At 34.5% G+C, this 17,669-nt stretch overlaps 1 protein-coding gene across 2 annotated transcripts in view; it reads right to left on the reverse strand.

Annotated features, from left to right (window-relative positions):
- The window catches only part of PCDH15 (protocadherin related 15), a 737,327-nt gene that overhangs the window by 133,865 nt on the left and 585,793 nt on the right, over nucleotides 1-17,669 (reverse strand). For both annotated transcript variants that reach the window (XM_036264711.1, XM_036264710.1), the window contains 2 exons: nucleotides 6,693-6,833; nucleotides 4,928-5,040 (listed from right to left, as the gene is read on the reverse strand). In XM_036264711.1, the coding sequence (XP_036120604.1) occupies nucleotides 4,928-5,040; nucleotides 6,693-6,833 (254 nt within the window). The remainder of the gene's footprint in view (nucleotides 1-4,927; nucleotides 5,041-6,692; nucleotides 6,834-17,669) is intronic.

Raw genomic sequence — 17,669 nt, forward strand, 5'->3', positions numbered from 1 at the left:
AATCGAACTCACATCCTCTATGTACATTGGTACTTCGGTCAATGCTCAACCAGTGAGCCACACCGGCTGGGAGGAGTTTTAAATCTCCTATTTGTAGGGGAAAAAAAGGGATTAGAATGTCCTTCTTGCATCTGTGGTTTTTCAAGTGCTTTAGCTCAAAATAATCTTTATGCCAAAAGTGGCACAATTAGGGGTGGCATATTCTGCCATTCTTCAATTCCAACACACGGGATCACCCTGATAACCAGGTATTAATAACAGTGTCATCTCTGGAAGTTATGTGCCTCCAGCTGAAGCAGGGAATGGGTTTGAAACCGGTAAGAGAGGGAAAGAGTCATATGAGATTTCTAGCAACCCTTCTATATTTTTTTTCCTTTTTAAATTTTTTGCTTCGAAAGGAGATAGTTGGCCATCACAGAAATCTGAAATGGTATAGATATTTTGACAAACCTAGTAGTTGAACATATAAAAAGAAACTACCATATAAGAATAAAAATATTCTACCATGACAACTGTTTTAAAATGATAAATTGAGAAATACTGCAATATGAATGAGAACAGTTTCTAAAATGATTAATTATGTGATATTAGCTGTTTCATACTTATAAAATGTTGGCCGCTATATTAACTGAAATGGTACAAGCTAACATAATAGATATACCCTCATGTTTCCTGCTTACACAAAGGCTCACTGAGGGCATCCCCAGTTAATAGCTCCTCTAAGCTGTGATTCAGAGATCTAAGCTCCTTTTATATCATATTTCTACTTTTGCCAACATATCGCTCCCAAGGTTTCCTGGGTATTTTTTCATTTCATCCATCCAACAGGGGAAAAGTTTGAATCAGATCAAGAAATTGTATAGACCATAGTGTTCCCCATTTTATTGGCCAGTACTCAAAATCACCTGGCTCCATATAGAAAGTGAGGCTAGGAAACGTAGTCTAGCTGTATGCCCAGAAAAAAGAAGAACATATTTAAGAGTTATGCAGAAATTCTCTGTTCTGAACTTCTCCAAAGATATTTAAAAATACCATGATTGATAAAGAAAAAATAATCATCAGCCATAAGTTTTTTTGTTTTAAATAGTTCATTCCATATTTTAGGTAAAATTTAAGCCTAAATGAACATTTAAATTCAATTATTTACACTTATTCAAAAAGTAGTATAATCTGCCAATATTTAAAATGACTATTTTACTGTCCAAATTTCTGGATGTCTGGTAGAAAACTAAATTATCTTAAGTACTCAAGTACTACTATAGCTATTACGTTGATTCTCAGATAGGATTCTCTTCAGAGAATCTGCAGGATGCAACAAGATTACCAAATTACCTTTCTATATTAGAATAACAAATGAACTGGGATAGCCAAGGCACTGTATGCAACAGTTAGAAATGTTCTTCTCTGGAAGGTCAAAAATTCTTCCACATGTGATCATGTGACTGTTCTTAATTTTAGCAGCAATTAAATGGCTAATTGCTTCTTCTCTAAGTTACCTTTATTAATAGAATCTATTTGCAGTTAGTAGCTCCATGCAGAGAAGGTAAGAAATGGTAAATTATTCACTGAAAAATTATTTTTAAAAGGTGGCATTAAATAAAGACAATTAAAAGAAGAAAACTAAATGAGCACCGCCCTGATGAAATCTATGACCTTGGCCATAATGCCATGATATTTCAGCTAGAAAAGTTGAAGAGCAAAGCATACTTTTATCAATAAGGAAATTAGCTCCAAATGAAATCCCAGAGATAAGAAACACCATTTATAGAGTATATGTAAGGGAAAGTGTTATGCACTACACCACCTTCGTCTTCTCTTGAAGCTTCCAAGGAATAAATAAATTTGGGGTAAGAAGTTTTGGAGGACAAAGATGGGGATTTTATTGAAACCGATACTGTGAGCGATTTTTGGACACACCTCAAACAAAAAGTACAGTTTTTGTGAGCATCTACTAGATAATATAATGAGAAACGAAAGTAAGTTTACATTCATCTTGGTTTTTAAAAAGATCAACATGAATATTCAAGTAAGTTCTCGAAGAGCAGAAAACTGTATGTTCTATATAAAAAAACTGGAGGTGACCATGTCAACTAAAAAGAAAGGAAATTGATAATTATAAACATAATGAAGCAAATGGCCTTTAAAACAGATTAATAAAGAATTCATATTGTTTCTTAGGGTATATTCCTAAAAGCGGGATCGTTAGATCAAATGGCAGTTCAATTTTTAACTTTTTGAGGTAACACCATATTGTTTTGCACAGTGGCTGCACCAGTCTGCATTCCCACCAGCAGTGTACTAGAGTCCCCTTTTCTCCACATCCTCTCCAACACTTCTTGTTTGATGATTTGTTGATGGCGGGCATTCTGACAGGTGTGAGATGATACCTCATTGTTGTTTTAATTTGCATCTCTTTGATGATTAATGATGTTGAACATTCCTTCACATGTCTCTTAGCCATTTGTATTTCCTGTTTGGAGAGGTGTCTATTTAGTTCCTCTGCCCATTTTTTAATTGGGTTCTTTGTCTTCCTTTTGTTGAGTTGTATGATACCACTTTTAGGAATATACCCTAAGAAACCTGAAACACCAATCAGAAAGAATATATGTACCCCTATGTTCATAGCAGCACTATTTATAATAGCTAAGATCTGGAAACAAACCAAGTGTCCATCAGTAGAAGAGTGGATTAAAAAGCTGTGGTACATGTATACAATGGAATACAATGCAGCTGTAAGAACGATCTCTTATCCTTTGAGATGGCATGGAAGGACCTGGAGAGTATTAAGCTAAGTGAAACAAGCCAAGCAGAGAAAGACAAATATCACATGATCTCACTTATTTGTGGAATATAATAAACTAAACAAACTGTTGAACAAAATTAACCCAGAGACATAGAGGTGGCGTACAGACTGAAAAGCTTCAGAGGAGGGGGTTTGGGGGAGAAGAGATAAACCACAGAACTTACATGCATGTACGCATGACCAATGAACATAGACAACAAAGCTGGGGATGGGGCAGGGGGGATGAAGAGGAGGGTGTCAATGGGGGAAAAATGAGAAACATCTATAACAAAAACAAATAAATTAATAAAGAAAGAAATAATTTATATTGTTGCAAATATAGTTTATATCTCAATGATTTACATATGTGTTATGTAGAATTTTCTGGTAATTATGTAATTTAACTTAGTACTTGAATACTGTAAGGACAGATTTTTTAAAAAGTATGTCTTTATTGATTTTTATTTAGTTTTATAACATTTTTTCTTCATTGATTTTAGAAAGAGGAAGGGAGAGAGAGAGATAAAGATAGAAATATCAATTAGAGAGAACATCAGTTGGCCGCCTCCTGCATGCCCCCCACTGGGGATTTGGCCCAAAACCTGGGCATGTGCCCTGACCGGGAATTGAACCAGTGACTTCTTATTGCATGGGTCGACACTCAACCACTGAGCCACACCAGCTGGGTTCTTTATTGATTTTTAGAGAGAGAGAAAGGGAGAGGGAGAGAGAGATAGAAACATTGATTGGCTGCCTCCTGCACACCCCCTACTGGGGATTGAACTTGAAACCCGGGCTTGTGCACGGACTGAGAATCGAACCAGTGACCTCTTGGTCCATGGGACTATGCTCAATCCCTTAAGCCACACCCACTGGGCTGTAAGGACAGCTTTTAATGAAAGAGGAAAACAACCCAGTTGATTGTGGTAAATGTTCCCAGACGCATCACCTATCTTCTCCTTCAGCATCTTAGCCCCTGCTAATTCTTAGAAATGATCAAAGCAATAAAGTACAAATTCCAAAAAATGATAGTATTCTTTTATATAAAATTTTCTTCCAGCTGTTCTCTGGCTAGACTAACCTACTAAAATATTGTGGAATTCAATGCATCTCCCATAGTCCACATTTATGTTTCTGTGTATGCAAATCTTTGTGCACAGCATCTTTGCACATTCCTGCTGAGTAACTAATCTCTACCTTCCTCTGAGAAACAGCTCAGTACCATGTTGATCATGGTCAGACACAGCTCAGTGTTTCTCCCTCATGCTTCCTCAGTACTGTGAGCTTCTGTTATTGTGTTTTCACAGTGTATTGTATTTTTCATATGTCTCCTGTGGGTTCTAACATAATAAAGAAAATCCATTAATGTTTAACTTGGAGACAAAAATAAAACAATGGAGATAGGGCTAATGAGAGGTAATTAGCTTTAGATCAGGCCCTGAGAGTGAGGGATTAGTGTCCTTACAAGAAGAGTCACCAGAGTACTTGCTTTCTCTCACTTTCCTCCAAGTGAGGACAAGGAAGAAGGCAGCGGTCAAGCCAGGAAGAGTCCTCACCAGAGCCTGACCATGTGGGCACCCTGATCTCAGACTTCAGGCTCCAGGACTGTGAGAAAACAAAGGTCTGTTGTTTAAGATACCCAGTTCATGACATTGTGTTGTGGCAGCCTGACCTGCCTAAGATAGTATACATACTAACACCATAGCTGTAATGTATAATGAGTATTATACACACAAACACACACATACTCTCTCTGTGTGTCTCTCTTTCACTGAATTTTGGGAAAATATCATTTCTGATACATGTCCAAATTGGATAACATAGTATATATGTCAATAAGAAACTAAATGGCGACTTCTCACCATTTAAGACCATTAATCAGTTGTATTTTAAACCTAGGAATGTTGTATTTTTCAAAGCTTGCTTTAATTATTTGTAAAGCATCCATTATTCACCAAAGCATTAATAAAACTGATATTATTTACACTAAAGTGTCATTTAACTAGATTAACTTTAAAAATAAATATGTTATGTTAATTAGAAAAGCTTTGAGCAGAACTGAGAGAACACTACATTGATAAATTCATATATCACATCAATTTTTAGAGACCAAAACAAAGCAAAACCCTTTATTAATTACAATACCTATATTCCTCTTGTGTAAAACGTGGTATTTCTCCAGGATGTAAAACAAGAATTTTCACTACGGCACTGCTGGACATCACAGGCTCACCATCATCAAACGCAATAACCACCAGCTTAAAAAGTAATATAAATTCATGTTAAAGGTTTTAACAAAAAAGTACTGTGTCATTTTTCTATATCTGTTTTTAATTACTGGCTTGCCTGGTTCTAGGAGGAGGATCACTGAGTACCAGGTAGTAGACATTGTACTAGTGTAAGCTAAAAGTATCTTCATTTAATCTTCACAAAATCCTGCCAGGTAGATGTTATTATTTTCATTTTCAGATGAGACAACTCAAAGAAATTGAGTTACTAACTCTATGATAAATAAAACTACCAGTAAAACAGGTATATTATAATACATCTCTCTAATGATAAACTATTTTCCACAATCCCACTGGTGCCTACAGTGAAAACATGTGCCTTTATAAGCACTAACACTTACTTAAAAAGTGTTAAATTCAGTCACATCGATGGCCAAACAACTAATTAGATTGCTTATAAAAGGAAATTAATTTTCCAACGAATTAATTGTCTGCAAGACTATAGGGCAGAAATATTTACTATAGAGGATAAAATTGGAAGTCTTTATACTTTAACACACTTTAAACAATTCCGACATATAAAACCAAGTTCACACTGTACAGCAGAAATTGTTCAAATAATGCAAACTAAAGAAAAGCTTTAGTCTTAAAATGTGTTAGCTGTAAATAAAAGTTATTTATTATTAAAATAACTTTTATAACATCATTTTTTTTGATAACCTGTATTATTTCTAGAAGATTTATATTGTTTAAAAAATGTTAAATATTTTCAAAACTATGTGTTTCTCTGGAATATAATTTTGAAAGCTACAGATCACTAATCTAAATATATTCAAACTAGATCATGGAACCATAACCAAGGATCATCCTGGGAGCCATGATTTACCTGTAGGTTACAATCTTATAAAAAAGAATTTTTCCAAATAGTAATAAAATTATGTGAGACATAGTATTCATTGATATTTGCAAGGTTAACTGATTAACGTAATCCCCCAATGTAGAACCAAAGGCTTTATTCACAGTGACATTTTTTTTCTAAGTAACCAGAAAACATTCTTATGACAATAGTGAAGGGTAGTATCACTTAAAATTTTCTGAAAGTATAACAAATCATGAGTACATAAACTTGATCCAACAATTCTACCTGTAGTTACTTACTCTATGGGGAAAAAAAATGGCAGGCGGCAAATGATAATTGCAAAAGGAGTTTCACGAAAGCAAAAACTATTACAATAAAAAATTGGAAACAGCCTAGTTATCCAATAACAAGGTATTAAACAAAAAACCCAGAATAGTATATTTATTCAATAGAATATTACACAACCATTAAAATAATAGCATTAATAGTATTTATTAGTATGTGTAATATAAGTTTAAAAAAAGCAGTATAAATATTATCATGTTATTTAAAAACACATATTTGTAACTGAACAGAATGACATCATAAGGATGAAGAGTACAATTCTAAGTTCTAGTTATCTCCAAGATGTGAAATACCATGCTTTTATTTCTTCTTACCTAATTGTATTTTCTAAGTGTCAATGCAGTAAAAATGTATCATTTGTAATTTTAAATGATTAAAAAGAAGAAAAAATAGAAAGAAGTATGGTCATCTGTTAAACCAAACCCTCAATCAAAAGTTAAACATTTAATAGACAATGTAAGGAAAACACTGTACTGACCTTAAAAATGGTCGTTGGTTCCTCATTAAGATTGACTCGAGTTATTACTCTTCCAGAATCTTCTTCTACATCAAAAATACTGGCAGGGTAAGGAGACTGGACACCATCTACTCTATACCTCACACGACTTGCAGGTAATCCCTAAAATAAAATTATATATTATTAATTTACTGTCACACAATAAAAACAAAGTGTGGTGATAATGTTAAACTGATGTGTAAAATGCATGGCCTTTTAGAAGCGAAAAATCATATTTTAACTCTTCATACATTCAGGATTGAGATGTAGCGGAATCTTTATTTCATTAGGATAGCTCAATCTGAATTAGTAGTTTTACTACCTGTTATTTAAAATTGTGCAAAAGAATAAAATAATGGTTGACTTGGCTGTCTTCTTTTCCATTTTCCTTTAATGAGTTGCACCTTACTACCTAAACACCATATCTTCTTGATATCTCATCTTGTGGGATAATTATAAGTCATTTTCTTTTATTATACTTATAATAAAACTCTATGCTGGTCAGCAAATGATAGTGTGTGGGATTACGGTAAAGTGAGGGGTGGATATGAAACTGAAGGAAAGAAAAATGATTTACCATTGGTTCTGTGCTATTTACCATGCTCAGTTTTTGCATAAATAAATTAATCCTCACCACAATCCTTTAAGATAACTACTAATGGTGATGATAGTAATAATAGTAAAATAATAAAGGTTAACATATGTCGAATGCTTACTATGTATAAAAACTATATTACAGATGATACATGTACACTCTACAACCCATTTTTTTAGTTGATGAATGTGAGGCTTATCGGGAGTTAAAGAATGTTAGGTTGTCCCAGACATAGACCAAGGTAAATTGGAATATCAAACAAAAATGTCTTTTTTAAAGAAAAAATTAATATTTGATTTTTAAAAAGCTATTATTAGAACAATAGATATTTGTTGGATGCTTTTACTTATATTAGGGTTCAAATTGGTTTTATTTTCAATTATAAGGTAATACTGGGTTGGAACTTGTAATATTTTCTGTCCTTAAGGGCTGTAAGTCTTTTAAGCCAGTCCCACAAGTCAAGTGAACAACTCAGGCACAGAGCTATTTGGCTTCAAATCCAAACATTACACTTCATTACACCACTAAACTCTTTGGAGAAAAACACCTCTATGTGGAATTCTGATGCAGAAGAATTAAGGACCTTAACCCTGTAGGCTGTTTTTTTGGTTGGACTTAATGATACTTTGGTGTAAGGACGGCTTTGAGAACATCGTTCTTTGTACTGTTGCTCTTCTTCATAACTGTCCTCAAATGGTATTTGTTGCTCATGTCTCCTGAATTACATTTGGACGCCAGGACACATATGTTAGCCTTCAGGGCTTGTAAAGTTCCCTATTTTTATTTGTAAGTCCAGTCCTTTCATACATTACACGTCACAGTTGATCACTACCTCCTTGAACATTTTTTATTTTTTTATTTAATTAATTTATTTATTTTTGTTACAGATGTTTCTCCTTTTTCCCCCACTGATTCCCCCTCCCTCTCCCTCCCTGCCCTGTCCCCAGCTTTGTTGTCCATGTCTATTGTTCATGCATATATGCATATAAGTTCTGTGGTTTATCTCTCCCCCAACACCCCCTCTTCTGGGGATTTTCAGTCTGTACCCCACTTCCACATCTCTGGGACTACCCCATTCCTCAAACAATTATGTTTATTATATTCCACAAATAAGTGAGATCATATGATACTTATCTTTCTCTGTTTGGCTTGTTTTGTTTAGGATGACACTTTCCAGGTCCCTAAATAGACACCTCTCCAAACAGGACATACAAATGGCTAAGAGACATAGGAAGAAATGCTCAACATCACTAGTCATCAGAGAGATGCAAATTAAAACAACAATGAGGTATCACCTCACACCTGTCAGAATGGCCACCATCAACAAATCATCAAACAACAAGTGTTGGTGAGGGTGTGGAGAAAAGGGGACTCTAGTGCACTGCTGGTGGGAATGCAGACTGGTGCAGCCACTGTGGAAAACAATACAGTGTTACCTCAAAAAATTAAAAATTTAACTGCCATTTGACCCAGTGATCCCACTTCTAGGAATATATCCTAAGAAGCCTGAAACACCAATCAAAGAATATATGTACCCCCATGTTTGTAGCAGCACTATTTATAGTAGCTAAACCTCAAACATTTTTTAAATTTACCTTCTTTCACTCCTCTGCCTTTCCTTCTTCTTATCTGGAGCCCTGCCTCAACCCTTTCCTTGTTCCCACTCTTCCTGGAGTGTTCCAAGGCTCCATCACAGGCGCTGTCATCGTTTCTACCTCTGCTCCAGACCTCTAGTCTCTCTTCTAGCCCCATGGCTTTAAATACCTTCTATTCATAACTCAAAAATTTAAATTTCTGGCTATATTCTCATCTTTTAAATTTCAAAGTATACACAATTGGCAAGGTAGACATTCTCTTTTCAACTCAAAATAACCCAAACCAGAATCTTGATTCATTCTCTCAAATTCTGCCTTTTTTCATTCTAGACTGTGACCCCATTTTTAACAAGTTTGTCTCTTTCAAAGCTGAGGGGTGATCATTGATCCCTTCTCTTTCATACTTCAAAACCAAATTACCATCATGTCCTGCCAAAATTGCAATGAAAGCATTCCTTATTATTTATTGTTGTTAATCTCTCACTGTGCCAAATTTATAAATTAAACTTTATCATAGGTATGTATGTACAGAAAAAAACAACAACATAGTAGACAGGAGTGGGCAAAAGTAAGTTAAATTACCAGCCACAATTACTTCAATAATAATAAGACAAATAATACAAATAAATAACATAATTTTTAATAAATAAATAAGAGTATAAAAATAAACTGTTTCACATACTCACAACTGTAAACCTACTTTTGCCATCTCCTATATACACTGGTTGAGGCATCCCTACTGGAGAAGGTCTTGAAATGCATTCCCTGCAGCTAAGGGGCACTACTGTATTTCCTGCACTGAACTCAGGTGACTCTGCTTTTATTCTATTAAAGTTAGCTCTTAAAATATTTAAATTTCCAATTATTTTTTTATCACACACAGAAATTAAATCCAAACTCCTTAGTCAGGGCTATCAGATCCTGAAATTATCTGGTTTCTGCCTACCTACTTAACTTCATCTTGCTTACTTCTCTTCCACTACACTGTCCCTGTTCCTACCTCATTGACTTTGCCTTACACCTGCCACACTCTTCTCCCAGACTGTTGCCTATTAAACTTACCTGCCTATTTGCCAGGCATTCTCTAACTCTTCCTAATTAATTTTTCTTCAGCAACTCTACACAAAACCATAATATATATTCTCTGAGTTTGCTTATATACTGTTCGTTTCCACATAGAAGTAAAAGCTTGACAGGAGTAGAGCCTGTGTGTGAACACCTTGAATGGTATGTGGTCATATAGGCACCCATGACGTGTTTGAATGAATGTATGACTTAGTGAATGAATAATGATGTGCCAAGGATGCCCAGATACTTCCATTGATATTTCAAATATAAACATATTTCAAGATTTTGAAAATATCCAACTCTGGAGACATCTAAAGATAATGTTAGAGAACTATGGATGCAAAGAACAAAACAAACTATCTGATTGTTTTAGGTCACCATCAAAGAAAACATATACTTTAGATATTCACCTAATGAAATCCATTTAATTTTATTCTTTAGTTCAACTGTCTATATTAAAATGTCTCCTCTTTAGTACAGATCTTTTAATCTCATGAGGTAAAATGCATTTTGTCATTTTGGGCAATGTAAAATTTCAAAAGGTGACTATAAAATAAAATTGGATCCAACATAATTTAAGGGAATCTAGTAGAAATCGCATAATATCCATGGAATAGCACATGAAAAGAAGATTAAGCAATTTTGGAATTCTGCCCTATATATCTATCCCCCATAAAGAGGTATTATCAAATAAAAAAAACATAAAAATAATTTACCAAAACATAGACTTTAATTTGATAGAAAAGTGATGAAATTATCTGCAAAGATTCTCTTCTTAGCCGGCAGTGGTGGCAAAGATGGAGTTTCCTATCATGTTTCACGAGTCTTTTGAAGAGTAATATGACTTCCTTTTTTAAAATTTTATGAAAATTTAAATGGACACATCAAAAGCATAGTACAACAGCTTTTCTGAAGCCTCTTTCTTTACCGTGATAGCTATTTCTTATAAATCCAGCCAACCTCATCTATTGGAGAGAGGGTTACTTCAGATAACCATGATTTTAAAGGATTACTGAGGTGCTGGTACAGCAATCTTCCATGTCAACTTCTGTTCACCAAAACATCCTTTGACATTTTCCTGAATTTTCAAATAAGTGATGTACTCTTTTTAGAGAAATATTTTCCTAAACAAAATATTAAAAACAAAACCATGATATTACTAGAAGCCTAATTATTCAAAGGGTGCTGAAATCTTTGAGTTGTCATCTGTTGTGACAATTAAAATTAACCACAATTTAGAACAAATTCAAAAGGACATTTTGGTTTCCATTAGCTAAAACATATTTAACACAGTTAAAATAACAGTATTACAGAACTAAGTCATTATATATTTATTTCATATAGAGCATATTTTCAAAAAGAAATTTAAAAATTGTACAAAATATTAGCAATTGGAAATTTCAAAAATTATTTATCCCCTAACACCACCTTGCTCATTTATTTTATATTACCAGGATTAATTCCAGGTAACATTCATTGTGTGGGGGAGTCATTCATTCAATACATTTATTGACTGGACACTGCTGAGTCCTAAGAGTGCAAAAATGAACACATTCACAGCTGAATAAGGGCATGGAGTTCATCTTACCTTCTTTGCTTCCTGATTTTTATTAACAATAATTCAGTCACCATTGACTTTATAAAACACCAAGCTCACACCTACCTCAGAACTTTTACATTTGTTGTTTATTCTGCCTGAAATACTCATGTGTTGCTAGTTCCTTCTCATTCATGTCTCAAATGACACTTCTGTGCATACCCACCTATGGGTCACTCTGACTCAAACCTTAGTTTATTTTCTTTATACTTTGTATCCTTCTCTGATTTTATGTTGTGTATTCATTTGTTTATGGGTTTGCAGCCTATCTCTGTTCATGGACTGTGAGATCTTATGAGCAGGTGATTTTTTTGGCTTGCCATTATTTAAAAGTCTGTAGTAATTTGCTAAGTGAATATTTAGAATATGAGCATGTGTGTGTGTGTGTGTGTGTGTATCTTGAGTTGCAAGGATGCACAACTCTAGGGGGCATTACTTATGTAGATATAAAGGGACTGGCTGTGTTTTATGTCCCCTATAGTTGAAAATGTATATAACTCGTGTTCCTGTTTGCAGTAGCCACATGTACATTTTTGTAAGCAGAAAGAAAGTAAAGATTATGTCAATGAGTTTTGCTTGGAGAAGAGGCTCACAAAAGAAATGATAATAGAACCTATTAAAGCATAGTTCCCCAAAAAGTAGAAGATTGGAGGAGAATGAATATTCCTTCAAAAAGATTTCTTAATACAGTAATGGATAAATGAAACCATCTATCACAAGGAAAATCCCTGCCCTTTTTTTTCTGGATTGGCTGAATATAAAGCACTATTGCTTCCTTACTTCTTAGCTTCTGTACTTATAGTCCATGATACTTTCTGTTATAATTAATATATTCTGATGTTAAGCCATCCTTTAAAATAATGACATAATCCTTTGGATTTTTTTAAGTAAATGAATTCTCATATGATCTACAGTAATAGGATATAGATGATTTGTTCTTATACCATCTAGACTGTACGATGCATTTAATCTGAATTGTATAGTAGCTTAATCTATTGTTGAAAGAGACAGATTTTTGAATAATATTTTTGGTGATTTCAAAAATCATAAACTACATAAGTAATTTTCTGTATGGTTCAGAGAACCTCTAAGAATTAACTTAACTTAAAATATAGTTAAATTATTGGCAAGTTTTCCACTTAAAACCCACCAATATCTGGTCACAGATACTAATCCATAGTTATTCGTATTCATCTCTCAAGATAACAGGCAATGATAAGAAAGGTATGTTTCTGTATTTGTGGACTTCATATTTGGTCAGGTGGGCAAGACAAAAGGTACACAGAAAACCACAGTTATCTAACAATTCTGATAAAGCTATAAGGGAGAAGCATAAGTGTGCTAAATGAAGGTACTAAACCTAGAGCACAGGTCTTCAGATTTTTTTTGTTGAGTGGACTCTACACCTCTCTATAGAGACACTGACGTAAGAAAATGTAATGTGCCTTAAAATATATTGATTTGTAGATATTCTAGTGGTTGTGTTATATGTGGAGTCTGATCTGTTATATCATTTGAGTATTAGAATGACAAACTAAAATTCAGTGTATGTGTCAAGATTTTGGACATTTTGTGTTAAACTCAAGGGGATATATAGATACATATTATTATTAAGTGACATAAATTGAAAATGTCTATTTAAGCAAAATATCCTGCAACATTTTTAGCATGAACATTATTAAAATATGTACATATGGAAATTAGCAAAAATAGGTTTACAGTTATATGTACATGAAACACAGTTTATTCCTATATTATTATTTATTAATGATTATATTATTTTCCATAGAAACAACTGTAAACCTACTTTTGCCCAGCCCTGTACTTATTTGGGGGATTGTAAAGACCTTATTAGCAAGTCAGAGCTTTATTTTCAAATTTTACAATGGTGTAGATTACACCAGAGTTACTCCATGAATCCAGGCACTGATATCCTAAAGTTCACAAATGATGAGGATCCAAGCACTGCCACCAAACCAGAGGCAAGTCAAGCATTTTTGCCATCACCCCGAAAGCAAGAATGAGGAAGAGGAAATACTAACTAAATCTATGTGCCTGACATTTGCTAAGTGTTTTTATTTTTCATTAAATGCAAGCACCAATCCAGTGAAATGATCTTATTATTCTTATATGGAAATGAGGTTTAAAGAGGTTAAGTAACTTCTTTATGTGACTTAAAGAATTATATGTACAATATCATTTTTCCTAGTTAAACACAAACACCAACAATAGTAACATTAGTCACCAGTTTAATGGGACACTGGGGATGTTTGCCAACCCTAATAACCCTAAGGAAGGACATGATTTATAACATCTATTAAATGAATTAATTAATTTGCTTGTTCATGTATTAGGCTTCTTTCCAAATACAGTTTGGAGTAGTGTGGCTTATTTAAATATTGCCCAATTTCCAAAATGTGAAAGGCATGATTTCAACTTTGTGATGTCCTTTTATCTACTAAATTTGACATGTGTAAAACTCAATAAATATGGGTATGAGATAATACTACTGGAATAGTCATTTATTTAGTATAATGATAGTAATATGGTGATGTACAGACATGATACTCTGAGCCAGGCGATTTTTCTAGATAATGGGGATGTGACAGACAAAAAAAACCCTGTCATAATGGTGCTTACATTAGTTTTTTAAAAAACTAAAAGTAAGTTCAGCTGGTGTGGCTCAGTGGTTGAGCATCGACCCATGCACTAAGAGGTCACTGGTTTGATTCTCTGTCAGAGCACATGACTGGATTGTGGGCCCAATCCCCAGTCGGGGACATGCAGGAGGCGGCGGCCAGTTGATGTTCTCTCTCATGGATGTTTTTATCTCTCTCCCTCTCCCTTCCTCTCTCTCTAAAATCAATAAGAAAATAAAAATAAAAACTAAAAGTAACATATTTCTATACAACAAGGTGGGTGCAATTAATATAGCTGAACAAATGTAAATGTATATCAAGAAAATAAAACCTTGAGATTTCAATTATTTTCTTTATTGCTCAGTACATTTTCACCTTTGATTTCCATTCTTAGAGTGTGTGTCAAACACAGTATGTTTCAGCTTACTGATGGTGAGAATGTAATTAATTACTACAGAAAGTAATTGCAGATCTGTGTGAAAGATGTTCTCAACTTGCAAACAGAGAGACTTTCAGTGAGACCGTAATGGACTGAAGTAATAAATGTTTAATATCAGGGGGTATCTTGATTTAGCCATTTGTCTTAAATATATAATTACTAGAAAATTGCTCAGACCCACATAATTTTCTTCATAATAATGGCAATTGCATTTTGTCAGGAAATAATAAACCTATTATCATTACACACAAACATTAGGTAATTTGTTTTCAAGTACACGAAGATTTTTCTCTCTGACATGGTCCCAAAATTCTTTTCTCCAATGCCTCAGAAAGTGACTAATCTGATTTATTTTGTAACAGCGTAATTCACAAAATCTCCTGAATATGCTTTAGCATCAGGGAGTACCATAAAGTGGTTTGTTTGTGTTTTTGTTTTTGTTTCTCACTCACAATGTCTTAGTTATTTTTTTTTATTTTTTTTCTTTTTAGTGATTTTAACTGGATGCTAAGGTATCTTTAAAAGAGACTAGGACAAACTGCAGGTCAAACTCTCCATGTAACCACTGAGAGGTAATGTACTCTTCCTTTTCCTCTCCCCGACCCATTTTATTTATTTATTTATTTATTTTTTTATCCTCACCCGAGGACATTTTTCCATTTTTTGTTCAGGTAGAGTGGGAGGGAGAGAGAGGAACAGAGAGAGAGAGAGAAACATCGATGTGAAAGGGACACATCGAGTGGCTGCCACCCACACAACCGACCAGGGCCAGGGACAAACTGCAACCGAGGTACGTACCCTTAGCGGGAACCGAACCCGGGTCTCTCAGGACCGCAGGCCACACTCTAACCGCTGAACCAAACCGGCCAGGGCCCATATTTTTTTTTTTTTTTTTTAAACACCTTACGTAACTACTATGCTTTGACACATTGTGAGTTGACACTCTTATAAGCAAGCTCCTTATGCCATTTGTCACTGACTTAATATAATGTCTGCGTATAGTTCAGTTTCTCCAGATACAATATTAACGAAGCTACTAAAGATCTTAAGAAAAAAATGCCTCAATATATTTTTTTTTTTTTACCACCAACTCTTGGGGAAAGTTTTTCAAAGGTAAATATAAGCAAATTGCCTAGAAACATCAAAAAACAACATAGTTTTCTTTGAGATACATTTTTCAAATGTGTAAGGTAACAGTGGGCACACCTTTAATTTCCTTCACACAAAACCAACTAACAAAACGAAGGGAGTTTGAAAAATCAAGATGAACTAGAGCTAGTAATTGGCGACCTTATCCTTTCTGTCTTAATACCCTCCCATTTTTTTTAGGATGAAACAAAACATCTTGAGACTGTCTTTATGGCCACCAGACTCAGTATGATCTGACTTAGGTTCACTTCTCCAACCTCCTTACAGAATTGCCTCCTTTGATCCTTAAAATGTTTTTTTCCTCCTAATTCAGAGCCTATTCTTCTGTCTCAACATTGTGCCTCAGAAACGTTTATTTATCTTTCAGACCTCAGCTCCAAATCTTTCCTCCAGAACCATCCTTGATTCACCTGACAAAATCAGGCTCACTCTTGTCTGGTTTTCCAGTGCCCGGGAAGTATATTTCTTAGACGTTTATACAATTTGTCACTTTTATTTACTTGAATGATTTTTTAATTAACTTCTATCTCTTTATGTTTGAAATTCTAAGGCTAGAAAACATAAAAATTTTATTTTATTGATTTTTTAGAGAGAGAGGAAGGGAGAGAGTGATACAATCAGTCGGCTGCCTCCTGCACGCCCCCTACTGGGGATCAAGCCAGTAACCCAGGCATGTGCCCTGACCAGGAATCGAACCAGCATCTCTCAGTCCAGGAAACAATGCTAAATCCACTGAACCACACCGGCTAGGCTAGAAAACCTAAAAATGTTAATCCTTAACACTTAATGAAGTGCCCTTAAATAATATTGCATACACACACATAATAAAAATTGAGGAGTCTTTATTTTGTTTGGATCACAGGTAAATGATATTTAAGTTAAATAAAATCTATAGTTTACGGAACATTTCATCACTGCATCTGCCAGGCGTATTTACTTTTCATTTCTTTTCATGTTAATTTATCCTCACATCTTATTCCTACTTAATATATCGCCCTCCTTTTTCCATCAAAGGCAACCGTTTTAATGCATTTAAAGAGTATCTTTCAACTAGTCTGGTGGTACATAGCATTACTGCTTAGCAAATATTCATTTAATTTCGCTCGAGTTCCTGTCCCATTGATTTGGGGCTTGGCCCTGTGACTTGCTTTGGTCAATGGAAGGTGAGAGACTGTGCCGTACCCCTGAAGCCTTACATGTGATCATGTGGTTAAGCAAATTTTTTTGTGATCCTGTCCTTCACTGTGTGACAGCAGACCCGCTCACAAGGCTCCTGGGGAAGGAGGTGTGTGGAATACACATGAACTCAACCTTCAGCCTGAAACCAAGGCCAGCCAACCCAGCTATCTGAAAGGCCCATGCATAAATATATAAATATTTTTTATGTTGAACTAGTGATATTTTGGTATTGTCTACTCTGCAGCATTTGGGTAGGTAAATCTAATTTATGCGATTGTGTGTAGTTTTGTTCTTTTTAAAAACTTTCTGTAATGGTATTATTTTTTCTTACTATTTCCACTGAGTATTTACATTTCAATACTGTTGCTATATATTCATAAAATCCCGTGGTGTTAGAAATTCACAGGATGCTTCATACTTAATAATGATCATGGCTTTATGGGAATCACTCTCATGTGATAGTCTATGAAATAACCGATAATGTTCCCGACATTGACATTTTCTTGAGTGCTTTGAGAATGGAGGTAGAAGGCTCTGTATTATCATGCCTGGTGGAAAAGACAGGTATGGAGCCAGAGAAGCTATATTATTTAGTATTGATAGATAAGTAGTTTGGTTAAACAGAAACCTGGTACAGAACATTCAGCTCTGGTACTAAAATTCAAACACACTCTAAGAAGAGATCAAGTGGGGTCAAA

This window comes from Molossus molossus, unplaced genomic scaffold, assembly GCF_014108415.1.
Source record: "Molossus molossus isolate mMolMol1 unplaced genomic scaffold, mMolMol1.p scaffold_m16_p_17, whole genome shotgun sequence".
NCBI lineage: Eukaryota > Metazoa > Chordata > Mammalia > Chiroptera > Molossidae > Molossus > Molossus molossus.